Below are 24049 nucleotides of genomic sequence, written 5' to 3' on the forward strand. Positions count from 1 at the left end.
ACTCTGATGCCCATTCTATTAATTACTATGCCACTTTGTCTCCCTAAAATGCATCTTTCAGATGATCTGTCTTCTCTCATTTCCCTGCAGAAGCTTGGAAGTAAGAATCATGAGTGCCTCCATCCATACTCCTTAGACTTACCCCATCACTACCTGGAGAGATTTATCTGAGACAGCTTGAAATCTGACAACTTTATCTTGGACAAGCACACTCTTGGGGCCTTCTCCACTGCTGTATCAGGACACACAGCAGTAATGGTCATGAGACCTAAAACCAACATCCCAGTCATATTAGTTGTGTAATCTGGGGCGAGTCAATTCTTCCAGACTGTTATTTCACCTATAAAATGGAAATGGTGAAAATTATACTTGTCCAAAGGTCAGGAATAGCCCAGTTGATTTCATTATCTGTTTTTGCTCACTTGAGAACCTTTTGGTCCTAGGATAGGGGAGGCTGTGCTCTGGACCTAGAATGACAGATCCATGATTGCCCTTTTCTAATGTGGCAAACAGAGAAGCCTCTCAAAACATTTTATCAGCAAGAAGTTCATTTTTGTCTTCTACTAACTGCCTTTTGAGTTATAGCTTCAGACATTGCTTTGGCAGCTCTTTCATTAACTTTCTCCATCAATAACTTAGATGAAAATCATTACATTTCCTTTGATCTCTAGCCTAGCATGGGGGTCTCAGCCTTTATCATCTGACTGCATACATAGTCCCCATACCAACTAGATTAATCTTGGTTTCTAGGACACATTTAGCATTTTGCTACCTTCCTGTATCATTACAGGTTTTCTGTACCTGAAAAAACTTTTCTAACTCCAACAATGTCCACCTTATTTATTTATTTATTTATAGATTTGATTTGTTTATTTGAGAGAAAGACACAGAGAGTGAGAGAGAGAGAGAGAGAGAACATGAGCAGGGTGAGGGGAAGAGGGAGAAGCAGACTCCCTGCTGAGCAGGGAGGGAGCCTGATGCAGGGCTTGATCCCAGGACTCTGGGATCATGACTTGAGCTGACGGCAGATGCTGAGCCACCGATTGAGGCACCCAGGTGCCCCAGTGTCCACCGTCTTTAGGTCCAGCTCAAATGCCACATCCTCCCTGAAACTCCCCCTAGTCAACTCCATCCAGAATTAATCTTGTGTCTGTGCTCCACAGAAATGTATTGGCCTCTTCTATATGCCCCTCCCCCTCCCCCCCTCTTGCTCGTCATATTTCTCTAACTAGGTTGTAAGCATCTTGAGGGCAGGATCCCAGGCAGTCTATTGCTGCATGATAATGGCAGAGGAGTGTGAGGGTTCCACTATGGTTTTAAGTTATGCTGCCAAGTCTAAAACCTACCTACATGATGTACTAGGTGCATGACCTTGGGCAAGTTCCCTCAGATGGGGGAAATTTCTGGTCTGTAATTTCTTCACCTGTATTTACTGCATAGGAACCTTGTGAGAATTAAATGAGACATTCCAGGGCGCCTGGGTGGCTCAGTGGGTTAAGCCGCTGCCTTCGGCTTAGGTCATGATCTCAGGGTCCTGGGATCGAGTCCCGCATCGGGCTCTCTGCTCGGCAGGGAGCCTGCTTCCTCCTCTCTCTCTCTGCCTGCCTCTCTGCCTACTTGTGATCTGTCTCTGTCAAATAAAATAAATAAAATCTTTAAAAAAAAAAAAGAGACATTCCACGTAAAGTACTTAGCGAGCACCTGACATATGTGGGTGCTTAATAGATTAAGTATTGGCAACACCCATAATGAGTTCTCTTCATTAATTCAACACATATTTGAGTGCCATATTAGCATGTTCAGGTGGTATAACAAAATACCATAGACCAGATGGCTTAAATATTAGACATTTATTTCTCTCAGTTTTGGGCACTGGGAAGTCCAAGATCATGATGCTGGCCAGTTTGGTTCCCGCTAAGAGTCTTGTTGGCTTATGGATGACTTCCTTCTCACTGTGTCCTCATGTGGCACAGAGACAACAGTCTCTCTTTTCCTGTTTCTCTTTATAAAGCCACTAATCGCCACTAATCTCACCATGAGCGGACTACCCTTATCACTTCATCTAACTGTAATTACCTCTTGATCTTGGGCAAAAAGCCAAGAAGCGGATAACTGTAATTCCCTCTTAAAGGCTACAACTCCAAATACCATCACATGGAGGGTTAGGGCTTCAACATATAGATTTGGGGGCGGAGGGAGGTGGGATATAATTCAGTCCTTAGCAAGCATCTATATATTTATTGAGCTAGTCCAAGGATAGAGTAATAAACAAAATAGGTAAAAATCCATGTCATGTGGAATTTACATTCTAGTAGAAAGAGTAAGAGCATGTGGTAGACAGAACAATGGACCCCCAAATGTCCACATCTTTATCTCCATAACCTGGGATCGTGTTACATTACACGGCAAGGAGACACTGGGGTTGCAGACAGAATTAAGATCACTAATCAGCTGACTTTGACATAGGGAGATAACACTGGATTATTTGGATGGGCTCAGTGTCACCCAAAGGGCCTTTATAAGTGGAAGAGGGAAACAGAAAGGTCAGGGTGAAGAAAATGAAATCTTGACTGCTGTGGCTGGTTTTGGAGATGGAGAAAGGAAACCCTGGCTGAGGTATGTCAGCAGCCTCTAGAAACCAGTAAAAACAGGGAAACTGACTGCCGTTCCTCCAGAGGCTTCAAAGAGGAATGCAGCCCTGCTGACACCAATGAGACCTGGGCTGAAAGTCTAACCTACAGAATATAATAAATTTGTATTGTTGTATGTTGTTAAGTTTGTGGTTCTTTGTTACAGCAGCCATAGAAAACTAACACAGACAGAAAATGAATACAGGATTATATATATATATATATATAGTCAGATGGCAATAAATTCTGAGAAATTGGAGCAGGGAATATGGATAAGGGAGTGTTAGAAGGGGAAGGTGATAATAATTTTAAGTAGATTTGGAAGAGGAGCCCAAGGAGGATTTGGAGTAGCAAGTTGACAAAATAGGACACACTTTTACTGGAATCACATTGGCTGCTTTATTGAGAATAGCACATATGGGGGGACAAGGTGGAAAGGGGGACAGAAGGTTATTGTAGTAATACTAGCTACAGGTATTTGTGACTTGGTCTGAGGTGGTGGAAAGAGGTCTGTCAATAAAGCCAATGAGATGTGTTGATAGATTAGGAGTGGAACAGAAAAGGAGAAAAGTCAAAGATGATCCTCTGGTTTGGGGCTTTAAGCCAATGAAAGGTTGGAGAGGCCATTCACTGAGATGGGGAAGACAGCAGGGGAGCACGTTTGAGGGAGAGGATGATGTAGGTTGGGTGGACTCCTGGTACCTGAATCTTTTCCTTCCCCTAGTCTTTCCCTTCAGATTGCTTTTCCCTACAAGCAAAGAACCGTAGACATAAGGAATAATAGCCAGTGGGAAACAGCATCTTGTTCAATTTGTGACGGAGCCAGTTTGTTATATAACACCTACGCGGAGTTCTGATAAAAGCCTGACTGGAGAAGGAGGTGTAGCCCGGGACGCTACAGATGGAATGTGTATGCCCTCCCCAAATTCATCTGTTGAATCCTATGGCCCAGTGTGATGGTATTGGGAGATGGAACTTCTGTGTGGTGATCAGTCATGAGGGAGGATGCCTTATGAATGGGATTAGTGTCTTTATAAAAGAGGCTTGAGAAAGCTTCCTGCCCCCTTTTGCGTTGTGAGGACACAGTGAAAAATTGTCTAAGAGGAAAGCAAGCCCTCACCAAACACTGAATCTGATGGCAACTTATCTTAGACGTCTCAGACTCCAGAATTGTGAGAAATCCCTTTCTGCTATTGGGAAGCCCCAGGCTTTGTTGTAGTAGCCTGACCACACAAGGATGCAGTAGGACCAAGGAGGGCTTGAATCTAAATGCTGGCCCTTCCGAGCACACTGTGAAGGTGGACCCATCCTTCTCCAGCACACCAGGTCATAGGCAGAGAAGCTAGGAGAGAGTGGGCAAGAACTGGGGTATTATTCACTACAATGACCCCTCTCACTGATGAAAATTATCCAGGAAATATGGGTGGCTCCTTCCCAGTCACAAGATTTACCATTCCTCCCTGGGGAAATCGCCACTAAGGGGATAAAAGTGGGATGAAAGTTCTCTCCTCCCACAGGCAAAGCTGAAACGCAAGGAGAGAGGCAGAGATGGTTCCATTAATATTTATTGATTAGAACTGAATGCCCTCTTCACCGCGTGCATGTCTTGCTCATCAGTACTCTGGACCGTGAGTCAGATCTCCAAGGGCAGAGTCAGATCTCAGTGTTTGGCTTTAGTTTTTAAGGCAAAAAACCCTTATTTTTCCTTTTTGAATGGACAGAAAAGATCATGCCAAGGGTATTGCAAGGCAGGCAAGAGACTTCCCAATTAGGGACTAGTGAGTGAAAGGGAAGGACAATTAAAGGTAAACTGGGGTAATTAAGAGATACTTCCATCCTGATTGTTCTGCACCATGAGAGTGTTCTGATTGCCATGAGGCCAAAAGGACAAAAGCTTTAAAAGCAGTGACTAGGGTTTGAGGCAGTTTGGAAATGAAACTGCATTACTCAATAAGAATCATTGCCTAATTAATGGCTGTATATTTGCATCTGACTATTTTTCACCCTCATATTTGAGTTTCTTATTCACAATCTCCAATATCTTTGCATTGCCCAAGAATTAAGTGGAATCATTTAATCCAGTGTTAACATCATTAGACTATAACTATTTGACTATCAAATATTTCTTATGATATCAGAAATTACTTAATATTGCAGAAAATGTGTGGTTTTAGAGGTTCTCATTTAGTAGTGGTGGAAACCACTTTTGGGGGAATGATGTTGACCTCATATGCATCCTCATTTCTACTTAATATTTTTCCATACTTCCTGATATTTGGGTGGCTCAGTGGGTTGAGCCTCCAGATCAAGCCCTAGATTGGGCTCCCTGCACAGTGGGGAGTCAGCTTCTCCCTCTCCCTCTGCCCTTCACCTCTGCCCTTGCTTGTGCACGTGCACTCTCAAATAAATAAATAATATATATATATAATATATAACATATATATGTATATTTCCATACCTCTTTAAAGTGTGTAGTCAGAATTGTAAAATCCAGTACCTAGTCATTTGGTACTCCCCAATCGGCATGTACTGAGGAGCTATAGGGAAATAAAAAGATGTGGAAGGCATTATTTTCCTTAGGAATTTTTTTTTTAAGATTTTATTTATCTATTTGACAGTGAGAGATTACAAGTAGGCAGAGAGGCAGGCAGAGAGAGAGAGAGAGGAGGAAGCAGGCTCCCCGCTGAGCAGAGAGCCCGATGCGGGACTCGATCCCAGGACCCTGAGATCATGACCTGAGCCGAAGGCAGCGGCTTAACCCACTGAGCCACCCAGGAATTTTTTTCTTTAAAGATTTTATTTATTTATTTGACAGAGATCACAAGTAGGCAGAGGGGCAGGCAGAGAGAGAGGAGGAAGCAGGCTCCCCGATGAGCAGAGAGCCTGATGCGGGGCTCCATCCCAGGACCCTGGGATCATGACCTGAGCCCAAGGCAGGGGCTTAACCCACTGAGCCACCCAGGCGCCCCTCCTTAGGAAGTTTTTATCTAGTGATTCTGACTATTAAGAATCCTTTCTATGTTAAAAAAAAGAAAAAGAAGAAGAAAAATAATGCTTTCTATGTTTAGTTTACCCTTAAAACCACCCAGCAAGGTAGATACTGCTCTTCCAATTTACAGAGGAAAATACTGGTTTAGAAGTCACAGACCGAAAATCACACAGTAGAAAGTCGCAGGGTGTGCCCGGCTTCCAAGGCTATTCTCAGTCCACTGCTCCCAGGTTGTTCTAGTAAAGCCGCCAGAATCTCAGTATTCTCCAATGATTAAAGCCCTCCTCCCGCCCCCGTCAGTATTTTCCAACAGTCTTTTTCAACAAGTGACAAAATCTTGGAGAAAGTGATTTCCCCCTTTCTAGGTGTCTTGGCTGTGTTGGACCCAGAACGCGAACTTTCTGATGCTCTCTCGCTCTCCGCCCTCGTGAGAGGGTCCCCGTCTTTTTGGCAAGCCCTGGAGCCCGCATAGAGCGCCCATTCCTCACCTCTGCTGGAGGCAAGATGAGCATCCAGGCGACCTGACTTCACGGAGCTGCCATTCCGCGGGCGGCCGCCAGGGGTCCCCAGTCGGCGCCCCCGCGAGACAGCCGCGCGCTGGGCGCCTGTGGGGGCTACTTCGGAACGGCGGCGGCTAGAGCTCCAACCCCGCGCTCGCTCGCCCGCGCGCTCGTGGAGACCGCGCGCGCTGGCCCCTAGCCGCTCGCTCCGCGCCCGCCGCGTGGATCCGCAAGCGTCGCCCGTCCGGCCCCCGGCTCGCCGCCCTCCTCCGGCGCCGGCTGCGGCTGATCCGGCGCAGGAGCCGACAGGGCCGCGGGCTGAAGGTAAAAGCCCACGGTGAGTGAGAGCCCGCGCGCGGCGAGGCGAGGTGGCGCCGCCAAGCAGCTGCTTGCCCTCCGGGGCGCCGGGGCGGGCCGCGGTGTGGGGCGCCCCTGGGGGAGGACGCGTCGGGGGTGGGGGGGGCGGGGGCGAGCGGCGGCTCCGGGGCTGCGATCCGCGTCAGACCCCTGCCCGCGCCTCGGCTCAGGCCGGCTCCTCGCGTGCCCTTCTCGGGCGGGAACGAGAGTCCAGTCCCCAGCCCGGGCTCCCGGGCCTTGACTGTGAAAGCTCTAGCAGTAAAATGCATGGCCCGCGGGGCACAAGTGCGTCCCGGAGCCGTCCGGAATCGCGGGAGACTGCCGCGTGCGGGGTCGGGCTGCGGGCGGCGGGAAGACAAACTTTTTTTGCGAAAGTGCGCCGGGTGGGAGCACGGCGCTCCCGGCGTGTGCGGAGGCTGGGCGCGGGCTGCGCCGCCGGCCCGCTCGCCCCGGGCACTGTCGGGGCTTCGGGGAGGGAGCGCGTGGCTGAAGGACTGGGAAGCTCTGCTGCCCCCTTGGGCCAACAACTGTCAAACATCTGGAATCCAGCCCCTCCCTTCCCCTGCGCCGAGGAAGGTGAAAACCCCTGAACTTTCCTTTGATTGTCCTCCCTGCCTTGGGACCCCCTCTCCGAATGGAAAAGGGCCGCCCTCCGGTGCCAGGCAAGTGAGTACCGGAGACCTGCAGGCCCCTCAGGCTCCCCCCTTCACCCACCTTCCTGACCGCCTCCCAGATGTCCTCCCCGCAGGGACCACGCCACAGCGCCCGTGGAGATCGTGACGAATGGCCTTTTGTTTCTCCTCGTCTCCCCTATTGTTTGCCTTTGTAACATCTGACGGGGCTCGCGGAGAGCAGGACGCCCCCCGGGTCTTCCCCGCACTCCCCTACCGCCCGCCAGCCACACGGCCGGCTCCCGCCCGGCATCCCGACGGGGAAGGGCGAGGAGCCCGGCCCCCGCGAGGCCGCCGCACCAAGGCCCTGCGGTTAGAGGGCGGAGGGAAAGTTGCTGCTTCCCCGCCTCCTCGGCTGCCTGTGGCCCGGGGCGCGTTTCTCGGATCCGATCCCAGACGCGCCGCGAAGGGCGCAGCCGGAGAGGGGTGCCGCTTTCCCGAGAGTGGGAGAAACCTTCCGCCCTCCGCCAGGGTGTCCTTGGGTGGTTCCAGCGGATTTAAATATCCGCCCGAAGGCCTGTGGCTGGGCCACTTCCAGGGCAGGGGGGACGGGATCAGGGCACTTTGGGTAGGCGGAAAGCCGAGGTCCTGGGGTCTGCGAGTTTTCAGGGACTGGAGAACAGGCGAGAATGGAGAAGGAAGTAACCCAAGAAGCCTCAAGACTTTGCCTAGAAACAGTGGTTAGGTGGCTCCCTCCAGACTGAACGTGGAATTTTGACTTAGGGGCAGGGCTCCAAGTTTAAATCCCAGGCCCCCTGTAAGCATTTGGAAAAAAGCAAATCCGGAGGATACCGCGCAGAGGGGCGCCGCCAGGGCAGTGTTCACGCCAACAAGTCCTTGCGAACCAGTGGCTTGGAACTGCCTCCGAGTTCCCCAGGGGGTGTGCCTGTTAGGTTATAGGTGGCCCTGCTTCTTTGCCTTCCCTCGCAAGTCAGATGCTTACACATCGTGCCTCTTCTTAGTTGGATTATTAAGGAGGTAGGGCAACAGCAAAGTAGGCACTCTGAGAAGGCAGAGTTCCCTTACGGTGCCCAGACAGTCGTTTTTGCCGGTGAGGGGAGGCCAAGCCTGTGCACCTGTTAGAAACTGTGCACGCTCAGCTTTACTGTAGTGGTGTTGCCAGCATTTTCTCATGGAGGCCCAGTCGTTCCTATTTCAGGGAAGCTCAATTACACTCTTTCTACTCTCTACCCTTTGATCCCTTCCCGGAGCATGGGGAGGGAGGAAGCAAGCTTCCATCAGAACACCTGTGACCTAGGTACCCACTCAAGCATTTTATGTGGGACCTCTGCACAGTTCTGGGAGTTTTCCCTTTATCTGACTTACCAGAAATTTGACTTTAATTCAGTCAACAGAAAAACAAAGGAGACTGCTAAGTCAGGAAGCACTTTCTCTAGTGATTTCTGGATATTATCAGTGGCACCAACAAAAGAAAAAAAGTGAAATTTCTGAAGCAATGGAAGGCACTTTACAAAGGTCTCATGAAAATGATGCCTAAGGAAGGATACCTTTGAAATTTAGCAGCTACTTAGTAGCAGCAGGAGTAGAACACGGCAGACCTGGGTTGCTTAAGAAGTGCCCAGAGGCATCATTAATCACGTGAAAGGGCAGTGTTTGTCCCAGTCTACCCCCGTAAGGAAAATAGGGTAATTGCAGTGAAAGATGAGCTTGAACAGTTTCTTTAACTTTAGACTTCGCCTCCCCTTCCCCAAATCATTGTAGAAAACATAGACAATATTGAGAGGTAAAAATGAAGACAAAAGGAAAGGGGATATTATAAATAAGGCTCCAGTAAACAGTCTTACCCAATCATTTCCTTGGATTAATTTCTGGAGCTTAGTATAGCTAAATTAAAAGAGAGTGCACTTTTTAGGATACTTGAGATTGCCATATTGTCTTGTAGGAAAGTTGTGCCACTTTACCTGCTGTCTAACAATATACAAGAGGATTTTTTTTTTCCTGTATCCCACACCCCGCTCATACTTTATATTATAATCACTTTTTCATTTCTGCCAGATGGATGGGAGGTATCCTCTTGTCTTCTTTTGTATTTCTTTAACCACAAATGAGATTAAACATTTTTCCTGTTGTCTGTTAGTATTTCTTCCTTTATGATGATGCCAGTTTATGTCCTTAACTAATTTTTTTCAGTGGGGATGTTCTCCCTTTTCTGACTAGAGGTGCTCTTAGTGAAAGCATAGTGTTCTGACTTCTGACCTTGCCCTTGTAATCGGACAATCTTTATTGACTTGAAGTGCCAATTCTCTTCCCTCTAGCATAGCAGACATTTGGCAAGACTGCAACCATAAATTACTAAAATGACTGACATGATCTCTGGTAGAGTTATTAGGGAGACTGTGCAAAAGCATTAGTAGAGAAATTCTTGGAAAATACCAGATACTTTCTGCTTAGTAGCTCGCAACCCCCATCATCTTTACAGTTTATGGTGACTTTTTTTTCTTCATTTAGAACAACTCTTAATGAGTTGTTTTTACTAATGGATTTAACTAATTTTATTTACATTCCTTCCACTGATAGCCAGGATACCATAATCCACAACTTTTAATTTTTGCCTGAAATTTGCCTCTGTTTTATAAGATTCTTTGTTTGGCTTTACCATTTGAGCCCTGTACTTGAATGAACTTTGAATCTAAACTTGCTTTTGAAACAGGATATAGCAAGGGAGGTTTCCCAAGGGTGAACCAGGTACATTTGTGCTTTTGCCATTTGTATAGCCACAAGTCTTTTTGTTAATTCTCGCTTGATGGTGTACATGATTCTGAAATGGGGAGGAGAGAGAGGAAGAAAAAAATTAATTTCAGCTGGATGATGGATTAACACAGATGAAGGATCACACAAGAAAATTTAAGTAAATATCTAGGGAACCTGGATACAAAATAATTTCTAAAAAGATAAGTGAGGTTAAAGTGTTGTGTATTATTATAACTAGTCTACTTAACAGTCAGAAAGTGGTCTTCCTATTGGGAAAATCCAGTGTGCAACTCGGTGTGAAATATGCAGGTACTTCATCTCAGGCATTTAAAAAAACACAGAAAAACAGACTCACTCTCTCTCTCTCTCTCTCTCTCTCTCTATATATATATATATATATATATATTTTTTTTTTTTTGGCAGCATTTTCCATGCCCTTGGATGTAGAAATCAAATAGTATGCAGTAGGAATGAGCTGTGTTTTCTACATTACAATCATTGGCTCTCAAAGGATGAGTGAGAACTTAATGGCCGTCTAATTCAACTATCTGATATCACTGAGGATCTTCATTCTCTTTAAAAAAAATAAAATAAAATGCCATCCTACAAACTATATAATTTCAAACAAACCAAACTGAGAAGCAAATAGGACAGAAATTTCACTTTTTTTTTTTTTTTCTGAGTGCAGGGAGAGAAAAGAAGGGTTTTAACTCCATGAAAGCTTGTATAAGCTCCTTTAACATGCTCAACTATCACAGAATACACAGCCTTGGCAGCATGACAGTTAAATCACTGAGGTGTTACATTTTGCAACATTCTCTCATTCATATCCTCTAACATTGGCATGGTGAAGTTCAAAGGCCATAGAGCAATGCAAGTAAAAAATAGCAAAAGAAAGAGAAAGAAAAGAGTAGAACATGGAGAGGATCTTATTCCTTTATTTAAAACTATCTTCAGGGGCACCTGGTTGGCTCAGTGGGTTAAAGCCTCTGCCTTTGGCTCAGGTCATGATCTCAGGGTCCTGGGACTGAGCCCGGCATCAGGCTTTCTGCTCAGCTGGGAGCCTGCTTCCCCCACTCTCTCTGCCTGCCTCTGCCTACTTGTGATCTCTGTCTGTCAAATAAATAAATAAAATCTTAAAAAAAAAATAAAACTATCTTCAGAACTTTCTAAGAAGAAGACTGTTGGTACCCAGAGGTGGTTGGCACCTCTTAGAAAGATGGATATAGCTGATGTCTCAAGGCCAACTTTAGAGACAGCAAACATTACCTAAATCACCGCCACTCCAATGGTGGGCAGGCTTATAGGATATCCCAAAAATTCTTAAAAAGAAGACAAAGGAGAGGGAGATGTTGGAGAGAAAGGGAATTTTAATTCTAAAACATATACCTTATTTCTTCCTGAGTAGGGCTGCAAATTTCTGAAAGTAGTAGAAACATCTTCTGATTTCCGCTCGGATGATTTCCCAGGCACAGTGACTGTATCTCTTTTCTTTCAGGAAGTTGTCTATCCTATTGAAATATCTCCTCAGTTCTAGGCTGCTCAGCTGGGGGACCAGAGCTCCTGACCAGTTCATCCCATCTTCTGTCATCTCTTTCCAGTCTTCCTTTTCCTTCTCCTCTTCCTCCAGGCATTGTTCCAAGTACTGCAGCTGCTGATCAAGTCTGATTTGGATTTGTTTCAGATAGTCGCTTTCCCAAGTGGATTTGAGGGTGTACTGACTGAAGATATTGAAGGCCTGTATAGACATTTCATAGAAGGCCTCCTTGATGTACCTTTTCACAGGCTGGGTGTGTGACAGGATCTCTTGGGGCAACTCAAACGCTTTGGTTTCGCTCAGGCACTCTGCAGGAAAGGAGCTGCCCGTACTGCTCAGAAGTCTCAGGTTTTGCCAGGTGACTTTCCTCAGGTGGAAGTGCAGCGAGTTACAGTCCAGAGAGAGGATGCCAGTGATGAGGAGACCCACAAGGCATGCAGGCCACAGACACTTTCGAATCACGTCAGGCTTCGTGCTCATTTTTTTTCCCCCTCAAGCTAAAAAATCCACCAGACTCAGGGTTGACAGTGATGTTTTAGGTCTTAAGGATCCCGACGTGTGCCTTTTATACACCTGAATAATCTTCGGTGGGGAGGAGTTTTCTCATTCCTCATTTTATGTTTCTCAGGGTTTCAGCCCCTTCCCGTTGCCTCTGAGGTTTGTTTTGACTTTGGGTGACGCTGACTTTAGAAATGCTAATCTTTTTCTTTAAAGTGAGCAAAGCATTACCGTTGCATTACCTTAGTAGTTGGGATGACCCATCCCAGGACTCCAGGATTGTCGTAACAAGATTGATGCAGACTGTTTCAGAAAGAACTGAAAGTCCTGACTCTATACACTCATCCATCCAACCCTGTTACATAAGAGGGCGAGCGATCCGTTAAAGAAATTTATTTATTTATTTTTTGGATCTGGCCATGTAGCCAAACGGCCTCTCTCATTGAGTTAATCATAGATGTCGGCCAGATGACTTTAATTATTTGATTGCAGGGCCACCAGGATAGAACATAGCCTAGGTTTCCCTACTCTTGTTAAATTAAGCTTCTCTATTTGGATATTTTCTCTTTTTTTAATTTTCCTGGGTCTCAAAGAAGATGAAAAACAGAGTTGGTCAGTTTGAGCATGGCACTTACTGTAAGCTGGCTTGGTTTTCTGTTGTCATTAGAAAGTGTTGTTACGGGGCGCCTGGGTGGCTCAGTGGGTTAAAGCCTCTGCCTTTGGTCCAGGTCATGATCTCAGGGTCCTGGGATCAAGCCCTGCATTGGGCTCTCTGCTCAGCAGGAAGCCTGCTTCCTCCTCTTCTCTGACTGCCTCTCTGCCTACTTGTAACTCTGTCTATCAAATAAATAAAATCTTTAAAAAAAAAAAAAAAGAAAGAAAGTGTTGTTACTCTCCAACTAGCCTTTCCTTTAGTTAAACCCAAACTAGCACCTCCCACGGCTGCCTAATTTTTCCCATGCCTCTGATACCCATCATAGAAGTACTTACTACATATATTACTCTATGTGTGCACTCTCTAAATAACGATTTCACACATTCTATGAGGTGACTAACCTGGAAAAAATTTTGAAAACGAGCCCTTTAATATTTTATAATTATAACATTATACATTGACGCAACCTTCTTAGAGAGCAAAATGGTGATATGTATCCAAAGACTTAAAAATGCACATGGTCTTTGACTCAGCAGTTCTCCCTCTAGGAATTTATCCCCAAGAAATAATGATGGACATCTTTAAAGACTTCGCTGTCAGGAAGTTTATCATACAAAAAGAAAAAAAAGGGAAAACAATTTAAATGTTCAGTAGTAGGTAGGTGGTTAAGTATATTTGGTCACTTGGGTAAATTCACTTTGTAGTTTAAAACCAAGCTTACATGGGTAGTATATAGAGGCCAACAGTATGTTTGTGAAATACCTACATGTGCATATATGTGCAGAAAAAAAATCTTTTTTTTTAATTTTTAAAAGATTTTTATTTATTTATTTGACAGAGAGAGATCACAAGTAGGCAGAGAGAGAGGGGAAGCAGGCTCCCTGCCAAGCAGAGAGCCCAGTATGGGACTCGATCCCAGGACCCCAAGATCATGACCTGAGCCGAAGGCCCAACCCACTGAGCCACCCAAGTGCCGCTCTAGGATACTTCCAGAGGACATGTGAATTTACCCCAAGACTCAGTTCTCATTCCATAGAGTAGCATAGAATATGTGGGAGTTCAGTGCACCATGTTTGCAACCTTTTAATAAAAATACGTATGTTTATATATATATTTATGATTAAACAAACACACAGTCTGTAGAGTGCAAAGCATCTCTGTAGGCCATACCTTCTTATATAGCTCATAGAACTTCTTTTTTTTTTTTTTCAAAGATTTTATTTATTTATTTGACAGAGAGAGAGACAGATCACAAGTAGGCAGAGAGGCAGGCAGAGAGAGGGGGGGGGAAGCAGGCTCCCCGCTGAGCAGAGAGCCCGATGCGGGGCTCAATCCCAGGAACCTGAGATCATGACCTGAGCCGAAGGTAGAGGCTTAACCCACTGAGCCACACAGACGCCCCTAGCTCATAGAACTCTTACGTCTAAAGCTCGTTACCTTGTCCTAGAAGGAACTGCTTGTCCCTCTTTGGGGCTTTTAAATGTGTTGTCTGCCTCTGTTATGGCTTTTTTAAGGGCATAATTGTGGATTTCCCAACTTTGTGTATTTCTCCCTGCCCTGCCCACTTAGAATGCTTAGACTTCCTTGCACTTGAGACAGTTCTGTCTTACTAAACCAAACTCAGAGTTTGTTCAGTTGAATTACTACGCTCCAAGGTTCTGCTCACAGTCGATGGGGGCGGCTACAGATGTCGCTCTTGTCAACCATCATGACAGTTCCTCTGTTCTCTGCCATGTACAGTTTTGTCATTTTATCCTGCTCACCCCAAATTTCCTCCCTTTATAGTCATTCCATATCTCATCCTTATTTATTCAAAACTGTATTTTGAGCTAGTACCACATGCCAGTCACTGGGTGGGTCTTGAGGATGAAGAATAAGGTAGAGTGCGTGATCTCGAGGAGTCCATGAGTGAAGAAGCAAGCACATTCTGAGCATTTTGGCTGGTGTAATTCATAGGTCTTCCCTATAGCATGGGCCTCATCCCCTTGTGCTGTAAATGTTAGTTGATGCTGATGGTGACAAGATTCATGACAAAAAAGGAAAGATGATTGACATGGATATCTTCCCCTCTTCCACTGTTAGCTTTTAAAAAGTTCTTATCTATGTCTAATTTTGAAAATAAAAATACAGAACACCCATGCAGTATTTGGGAATTACCTATGCTAAAAAAAAAAATCACTCGGCATTTACACCACATTCCAATTTAACTGGGTGTCCCATTATTTTACCCGGTAACCCTGTCCACTGTACAAACTCCCATTGAGCTTTTATAGTAGAACTCAGACATGAAACCCTTTACAGGAAACTTTGTCTCTGCTGGCTGTTCACTGCTTGGAGAGGTGCATTCAGTTGTATAACTCCGTGCTGACTTTACCTGTATATATTTCCCTAAAAACTGTGCATAGCACACTCCCAGGGGGCACCTGTCTTGCTGAATATATTATATGTGCACGCACATGTGTTCAAACACACACACACACACACACAAATTGCTCTGATCAGAAGTATTATATTATTGGATGATCAGTCATTGGTCTTGTCTCTGTTCTGCAAAAGCCATGCCATGTGAGTATATCTCAGAATATCAGGAAAATGGAAAAGAATGACAGTGTAAGACAATGTTTTTATCTGCAAATTTGTGTGTTAACAACTGCTCCATCTGTCATTAGTAATGTGTGTGTTGCCATAGCTAATGGCATTTCCATGATATCTGCTCTTATTTCTCTAGCATGTCTTGAGATCATTTATATGTGGTCAGAGGCTGCCCTCTTGCCGATAGAACCATGTAAAGCCCATATGGGTTACAAGGTGAACAGTAATGGGCAAGGCACAATTTGTTTGACAAAGTGGAGAGATGAGACATTTCAGTCTAGACAGGATCACTGTGATTCAGCCTGGGAGCATTTAGTAGTATTCTCTGGTAGGATTTATTGCTGTCCACGAAAAGGCAAGTTTCATACCAAGGTGAGTGTAACATGTTGATCATCTATGTTACTCAGTACCTGAAAGTAGGTGGTTCTATTTGTGGAGTCAGAAAGTGATTGTGCCCAGTAGAGAGCTCTGAGATGGGGAGCCATGCATCCCTCTCTGGCGGTGCCCTCCCCAGGCCGTGCAGATAATGGTCACCAGAAAGGGGTGTGCCGCCCTCTAGCTCCAGACCAGCCCTGAAGCTCCATCTTGGTGTTTGGCTCATTCTCCCTGCCTCTCACATTGGGGTCAGCCTCTCTCATGCTCTTCGAGTCCTCTTCTTGGCTGGTCTTTTTTTTTTTTTTTTTTTTTTTTTTAAGATTTTATTTATTTATTTGACAGAGAGAGATGACAAGCAGGCAGAGAGGCAGGCACAGAGAGAGGAGGAAGCAGGCTCCCCGCTGAGCAGAGAGCCTGATGTGGGGCTCGATCCCAGGACCCTGAGATCATGACCTGAGCCGAAGGCAGAGGCCCAACCCACTGAGCCACCCAGGCGCCCCTTGGCTGGTCTTTTAATGATGTACCTGATCCAGAAATTTGTAATGACTACCCAAGTAGTACATGGAAATGTCTTTATAGTAAAAATTTGAACACTGTAGATAAAGGGAAAGCTCTACTTGCCTGCTCAGCCTCACGCCATGCTGCTCTCCCAGAGATAACTCGTTGTTGGTCTGATACATGTCCTGTTCCATACCTGTCTCCCCACTAAACACAAAGTTCTGTGAGCACAGTACAACTGGCTTGCTTGCTTTCCTCTCTTGACTGTACCGCAAGACCTGCAGTGATGGGGAGGGACCCAGATCACTTCCTTGGATGATACGTGGCCCAGTAGTGGGGAGATTTGTGTGTATTTTTGACAATTGCTAAACCGACGTTATAAAAGTTCTGATGTGCTTTAAAGTTTAACCCTGTAAGTGTACCTCTGACTGTATATATGATATCATTTGCATATAATCTTAACAATCTACATTATGAACCTTTCATGAGTATGAGGCCCGAGATAAATGGGTCGCTAGACCCGGATCAGACGGATCCAGGTGTCTTTCACAGCACCTGGCACAAGGTAGGTGCTCAGTAATTATTTGCTGGATGACTGAAAGAACGAAACTGTGTCTCAGTGACAGGGAAATTATTGGGTGGTTTGGTTCTTTGAGTGTAGGGATCTGGGGAGGACAAAGTTCAGCATTGGGGAAACTGACAAGTTCACAGAAGGCTGGGTAGGAGCTCCGACCTCCACTGCTTTCTCCCCGTGGCTGCTGAGGTCATGAGCACAGCCATACCTGTACAGTAGGGGTATCACATAGATCTGTGTTGTTTGGGTGACTCACATGCCTGACTGTCCAGACAGTTATTGAATTTTGTATCCATGGCATCTCTTACATCAACACACTAAATATTTGTTGAATAAAAAACTGCCATGTGATTTCTTAGGATCATCAAGTTTGCTATGCAAGCAAAACGAGGTTCTGAGAGCATTCCTTCCCCCAGTATTGCCACTTCCCTATTATAGTAGATGCTCCCAGTAGCTTTGTTTGGTTCTCTGGGTTTTGTTTTGTTTCTCATCATGTCACCCTTAAGAAGGTCTTTGGACAGACTTACCCTGGGTTCTAGTTTATAGCAGTTTCAGATGATGCACATAGTAACCTGTGTGTGGAATTAATTTTAGCTTTTTGAAAATGATCCCTGGCAAAAAGACATTTACCATGTGAAGTGAATATTTAAGTAAATAAATATCCAACATCAGTAAAACCTACCCTCAGTTTTGGGATTACCAGAATAGCTTCCACCTATATCCTTTTTTTTTTTTTCTCTTGGTCAGTTTGAACCCTAATGGGGCTTTCATGGACTCACTGAGTAAACATGGATTTCTTCCCAGACCACATCCAAGAGTGCCACAGTCTGAGAAGAAACAGCAAGAGTGGAGTGAGTGATGGACAGACATATCCTCTTGCCTTGGAGATATGCACAACACACACACACACGTATATATATTTGTATTTATTTATATGATCTCTTTATTTGTTAGAGAGAGAGAGTGAGCAGAGGGTGGGGGAGAGAAAGACTACTCAAACTAAATTCTTCCTGAGCATGGAGCCTGAGTGGAGCTCAACATGGGGCTTAACCCTAGGACCTTGAGATCATGACCTGAGCCGAAATCCAAAATCATGTGATTAACTGACTGAGCCACCCGGGCACTCCTATCTTGGATAAATGTTTAAAAGGTAGCTGCCATTGCAGAGATGAGAACAGGGTCTTCTTTTAATTTCTGTCAGCTTGCATGCAGTCATAGGTTTCCTGACATTTATGAATAACAAAGAAAGGCATTATTATGGGAAAATTTAAGTGGACTTTTCTTAGACTGACAGAAGACTCGCATGCCTCAATTTTTAGAATTTCTTTAGGAACTGAGCAATGCTTGGTTTGGGAGTAGTGTCCAGGAATAATATACTGGAGCCAGGGGGAGTGGATGAAGGGTCTCTTCTTGCCAAGACCCCTGCCTCTTGGTAGCCTATGAAGTACAGAATCTAAATCATAGAATGTAGGTTTGGAAGGACACTTAAGAGAGATAGACTACTGGGGTCAGAGGGGTGAATTGACTTGCCCAAGGCGAGAGTGCTACTTGGGGACAAAATCAGGCTGACATAGGTCTTCTGACCTCAGTACCATCAGTGAAAGCCTTTCACCAGCATGCAGCGAACTCTGTTCTCCCTGCCTCCGCTGAGAGGAGCAGCCCACCTACAGTCAAAAGAGAGGGGATCTTGGAGGCTGGGGACTGTCACTGTTTTGAGGCCAGGAAGGGAGGAACTATAGCTCTTTCTAGTACCTCACAGTGGCTTCTCAGCTTTGTGGGAAAGGGGATAGCAAAGGAGGAAACCCTGAGTTAAGTCTGCTACCCCTACTATTGCTCAGAGTTATTTAGAATTCTGTAGATAATGACTGGTTTCCCAGATTCCCGGGTCAGTGCAGGCCTGGAGAAGGGCTTGGACTGAGTTTTCTGAGAGATTCCCCCCATTTCTGAAATTAAAGCGTTCACGTATTCATTTACTTGTGTCTCCGCGGCTTAACACATAATATATGTTCTGTAAATATGTATTGAACAAATAGGTATCTGTTCCACTATTTTACCTTATGACTTTATTTTAATATAAATTGAATTTCAGTCCGTTTAGCAACCTCTTGGTACAACCGTATAGCTTTGAGCAAGTCACTTAAACTTCCTGTGCTTTGTCAGTAAATAGAGATCATGAGAACCTACCCTAGAGGATGGTTGTGGAGATACAAATTGCTGAGAACAGTGCCTGGTACATAGTAAGTGGTCATTAAATGATACGCACCGTCGTCATTGTCGTCGTCGTTGTCATCATCATCATCATCATCTGTTGCCTGTGGTGTTAGACACGATGACAAATTCCAGGAATACAGGGACAGAAAAGCCAGAGTCGTCCCTGTCCTTGCAGAGGGTCCTGGAGGCAGTGATAACCAGAGCTGAATCTTGAAAGGCGAGAACTGATGGAAGTTTGAATTAGGACAGTCATAGTAGGTATGGAAGGGAATTACCTAGGAAGTAAGATTGATGGGTCTTAATAATTGATTTGGGATGGGAGGGTGAGGAAGTGGAACTAGACCAGGAAGCAGCCCAGTTTTCTAACTAATTATATTGTGTCACCAAGTAAGAGGAAGCATATGAGAGGAAGAGCAGGCTTAGGGGAGCAACTGGTGAGTTTTATTATGGTTGAGTTGCTTAGAGTTGTCTATGGGATAGCCAAATGGAGATGTTCATCCAGCAGTTAGATATGTGGGACTAAATGAGGACAGGAGGCTGATCTAGATGGGAGAGATAGATTTGAAATTATTAGCAGAAACTATAGGTGATAATTTAAGACCCTAAGAATCAGTTGATTTGTCTAAGGAGAAAGTTTAATGTAGGAAGAGAAGTGTTAATGAGTATCAGACATTCACGCTTCATAAGCATCACCTGTGTTTAAAGAGGGGGCAGTCAGGATGCCTGGGTGGCTCCGTCTGTTAAGCATCTGCCTCCAGCTCGGATCGTGATTGCAGGGTCCTGGGATCGAGCCCTGCATCTGGCTCTTGGCTCAGTAGGAAGCCTGCTTCTTCCTCTCCCACTCTCCCTTCTTGTGCTCTCTCTCTGTGTCAAATGAATAAATAAAATCTTTAAAAGAAATTGGAAGCGGAAACTGACAAGGATGGTCACAGAGGCATGAGGAGAATGAAGATGGAATATTTTGACTCCTTTTCTGTCTGTGCCTTTGTCCAGATGACTCCTCATAATCCTCAATACAGCATCTCAGGCAGCCATTTCCATTTATTATATTTTTTTTAAGATTTTATTTATTTATTTGACAGACAGAGATCACAAGTAGGCAGAGAGGCAGGCAGAGAGAGAGGAGGAGGCAGGCTCCCCGCTAAGCAGAGAGCCCTATGTGGGGCTCGATCCCAGGACCCTAGGATCATGGCCTGAGCTGAAGGCAGAGGTTTAACCCACTGAGCCACCAGGTGCCCCATACCATTCCCATTTAAATTACATTTGCTATCATTGATCTAGACCTAATCCCTTGTTATAGATGAGCTATTTGAAGGTCAGAGAGGGGAATTAATTCATTTAAGCCTAAGGTCAAGGTCCTCGTGCTCTTCTAGCATATGCCTTCCATGAAATGCATCTTGCTGGCTAGGTATGTGTCTGTGAGACCTTGGTGCATGTCAGCTGGATTGAAACATGATTTGGCTCTTTCACTTCTGCCATTTGGGGCTATAGGAGTTGGGGGCTGTATTGGTTTCCTGTGACTTACATAACAGATTTCCATGGACAGCATGGCTTAAAATAAGTAATTTATACTCTCACAGTTCTGGAGTCTAGAAGTCGAAAATCAGAATGTCATCATGGCCATTTTCCCTCCAAACCCTCTAGGGAAGAATCTCCTTTTGCCTCTTCTAGCTTCTAGTGGTTGCTGGTAGTTCTTGATGTTTCTTAGCTTATTAGGTGCGTCACTCTGGGCTCTGCCTGCATAGTCATGTGATATCCTCCATGTGCCAGTGTCTCTGTGTCTTCCAGACATTGCCTTTAGATATTTTTTGGTAGCAGTCTGCATAGTTGTTATTAACAATAGAAGACACTATTTGTTTTGCGGTTACTAAGTATCAAATGTCCATATAAATTGTCATTATTTCTCATACCCACAGTACAGTGCGAATGTTATTACCCTTAATTTATTTATTTTATTATTATTATTATTATTTTTTTACAGCTCAAAGGCCTCACGTTTATTACCAAACCAACCCACTGGTGCAGAACTATAGTAACAGAAAAATCTTTCGCTGATAAATGGTATCTATTGGCCAGGCAGAAAGGTGTTTACAGGGTGATGGAATAGAACACATGATCCTCAAGTAGCTTAATTAAATACGTGGTGCCAATTAGGTGTGTCATCGCGTAATGTGGGACACCTTAGAGACCCAGCTTGGTTCTCTTCCAGTGCCTCCTCTTGGAGTTGTACCTGATTTTATTACCAGTTTTCATCCGAATCCACTGGGGAATGGGACGATTCTGCTTTTGTTTCTTGGCCAGGAATCGCTTGATCCTGAAAGTCTTGTGAGAAGACATGGTCAATTAACAGCGCGCAGCCTGTTATTACCCTTAATTTAAAGCAGAGGAAATGGAAATATTAAGGGACCTGCCTGAGATAACATAGCTAGAAACCTGCAGAATCAGAATTCAAGGGGCACCTGGGTAGCTCATTTGGTTAAGCCACTGTCTTTGGCTCATGTCATGATCCTGGAGTCCTGGGATTGAGTCCTGCATTGGGCTCCCAGCTCCACAGGGAGTCTGCTTCTTCCTCTGACCTTCTCCTCTGTCATGTTCTCTCTCTCAAGTAAATAAATAAAATCGTAAAAAAAAAAAAAAAAGAATCAGGATTCAAGCCCAGGTCTGTCTGAGGCCATCTTGTGTTTTTGTAGAATCTAGGGTTGTAACAGCTTTGACATAAAATCCACTGTGTGTATCTGTGCATTAATAGCCTGTTTCATTCCCAAAAGGATTTGAAGCAGCTTATAAAATACATACAATACAAGAGAATACAAAGTATTTAAAGAAACCAGAGTTGAGGGAAAACATGTGTAAGAAAACAAGATGAAGTCAGTGGTACAGTTGAAACTTAAGAATGCATGTCATAATGTCCAGTGTCATTATTGAAGAGGATGGCAAATCTGTCCCTGGGCTTTCTAGAAGCAAAGAGGAAATGCAGGCTGTTAAAGTAATCACAATGTCCAAAAGATGAAACAAACCATCGCAAAGCTAAATCCTTAGGAGAAACAAAGCTTTTCTTGGTACCGAGTCCTGGGAGGCATTTCTTCTATGGGCATTCAAGAAGAGAACACAATGGAATGTCCTGGGTAAAGATGCCAGCAGTCATCTTATAGGACTGACTACCACCACATGAGTTGCAGGGACGATTCGTGTAACCTCCCTCTGTGGGCCGATGTCACATTGCTCACGGGCAGTTTCTTGGCAGGCGTTCTACAGGGGCTTACTGACTTTTCTCATGTTGAGTTAGAGAGTGGAGTTCTTTAGTTCAGCTGGATTGGGATAGCATGTCTTCACCGTGGCTTGAAGTGGGGAAAAGTGTGGTCACTTGAGAATGTTGGCTTTCTCAGGCCATTCAGTTTTGGAGAGACTGCCCTGACATTTCCAGAGCCCGTGCCCAGATCCAATTCTGCATTTCCTATTATATGTACAGAGGAACGTCTGGGAAACCTATTTGTAGGCACAACGCTCCTTCAGTTCATCAGAACTGGGAAAACAAGCTATTCTGTCAGATTGACCCAGTGCCATAAAGCAAAGTGAAGTGTGCACTGGATTTCCATATAGTCGTCGGTTCGACTGCTCCACTCCTTTAAGGGTGGAAGTCCAAGATACAGGAACCCAGGAAGTGACTTGTAGTTTTACTCTGCATTGAGGTGACTTTTATTTCTCCTGAAAGAGCGTCTTCCGAAGTTGGATAGCTTAAAATTCAAAGCCAGGATAGCCTTATGTGATGGATAAAGAAATATCAGGACATATACTTTTGGAATGATCAGTTTTGCCAACTTGGGTATTTTTCATTTAACAGTAAGACTCACTGTGTGGAAAGGGCCGAATGGATGGCCCCAGAACTAGAATTTCTTTATGTTCCCAGGAGAGACGCAGTTAAGAGAGCAGAAATTGGGCTTTATAACGATGCCTGCCAAGACAGGACAGTAACACCTACTGACAAATGTGATAGTACAGTTTCTCATGGATGGTCCATTGGACAAAGAATGCTGAAATGATCTATTGCCTATATTGTCCATCCACTCATCCACCCATCTCTGAGGGTAAGATGCCTGAAACATTACAAAAGGTAATAAAAAAGAAAAAAAGAAAGAAAAGTTCATTTCCTCATAAGGCATCTAGGTTTCCAGACAATAGAGAATAAAATTACAGGGTATTACAAGTGCTATGAAGGAAATAAAGAGGGCAAGAAGGGAATTGGGGGAGGTGATAGCTAAGCTGAGACTTGAAGGGTGAAGAAAAGTCAGCCATGTAAAGAGCTGGAGGGAGAGCCTTTCAGGCAGAGAAAACCTGATGGAAAAGAATTGGGGATATTCAAGGAAGACAAAGGAGGTTAGTTGCTTTGGAGTGAAGGGAGTGGGGAGATTGGTAATAGGATAGGCTGGAATGGGGTGGGGCCAGAGAGTGGTGTGATATGACTTGTGCTTTAGAGAGATTGCTTTGGGCACCCCTTGGAGGAACGAACCATCTGGAGAAGGGGCAGGAGTGGAAGCAAGGAACCCAGGTTGAAAGTAGATACTTTGTTACACCAGGTAAGAGCTGTGGGGGCCTAGATAAAAGTAGGAGCAGTGGAGATGGAAAGAAGACTGATTGGAGAGGTATTTTCAGTAAGTTATTTGGGATGCGTTTGGGCCAGGGTGAACAGCTGTAATCACCAAAGGCAGTTTTCCAGAAGTGCCATTGATATCCATCTACTTACAAGGTCTTGACTGCATTAACAGGACAAGGATTTTTTGTTTTGTTTTTGTATCTTTTATTTATTTTTTATATTAACATATAATGTATTATTTGCCCCAGGGGTACAGGTCTGTGAACCGTCAGGCTTATACATTTCACAGCATTCACCATAGCACATATTCTCCCCATTGTCCAGCCACCTTATATCCCCATCCACCGAGCAACCCTCAGTTTGGTTCCTGAGATTAAGAGTCTCTTATGGTTTGTCTCCCTCCTTGGTCCCATCTTGTTTTATTTTTTCCCTCCCTACCCACCACGATCCCCACCCTGCCTCTCAAATAACAGGACAGGTTTTGAGAACTGGTGGGTAATCTTATTTGGCATTACACCTTTAACTTGATGGCCTTAAACTAGGTTAGGTTCCTTATACTTTGGATAACAAAATAAATAATTTACTTAATTGGACTTTGGTTGTGGTTGAGGCTTAAATTTCTCAGGTTTCGCTTGAGCTTAAATTTCTCAAAGTGTCTC

At 44.7% G+C, this 24049-nt stretch overlaps 3 protein-coding genes across 5 annotated transcripts in view; 1 reads left to right on the plus strand and 2 right to left on the minus strand.

The window, feature by feature from the left end:
• The first annotated feature begins 6284 nt into the window (after positions 1–6284).
• Positions 6285–24049, plus strand: part of MOB3B (MOB kinase activator 3B) — a 202887-nt gene continuing 185122 nt past the window's right edge. Inside the window, exon 1 of one of the 3 annotated variants that reach the window (XM_044265551.1) lies at positions 6285–6456. The gene's annotated coding sequence lies outside the window, so the exon portion shown is untranslated. Of the gene's footprint in view, positions 6457–7124; positions 7143–24049 lie in introns of those variants that run through there. The other 2 variants (XM_044265553.1, XM_044265552.1) reach the window with 2 other exon arrangements.
• Positions 11205–12026, minus strand: IFNK (interferon kappa). Its single transcript, XM_044265554.1, has one exon. The coding sequence runs from the start codon at positions 11874–11876 to the stop codon at positions 11250–11252; it is 627 nt and encodes a 208-aa protein (XP_044121489.1). The 5' UTR covers positions 11877–12026; the 3' UTR covers positions 11205–11249.
• Positions 20805–21176, minus strand: LOC122917545 (60S ribosomal protein L39-like). The gene has a single exon (XM_044265555.1). It carries the CDS (start codon positions 21134–21136, stop codon positions 20981–20983), a length of 156 nt encoding a protein of 51 aa, XP_044121490.1. The 5' UTR covers positions 21137–21176; the 3' UTR covers positions 20805–20980.

The sequence above is a fragment of the Neovison vison genome, chromosome 9 (assembly GCF_020171115.1).
Source record: "Neovison vison isolate M4711 chromosome 9, ASM_NN_V1, whole genome shotgun sequence".
In the NCBI taxonomy this organism is placed as follows: Eukaryota; Metazoa; Chordata; class Mammalia; order Carnivora; family Mustelidae; genus Neogale; species Neogale vison.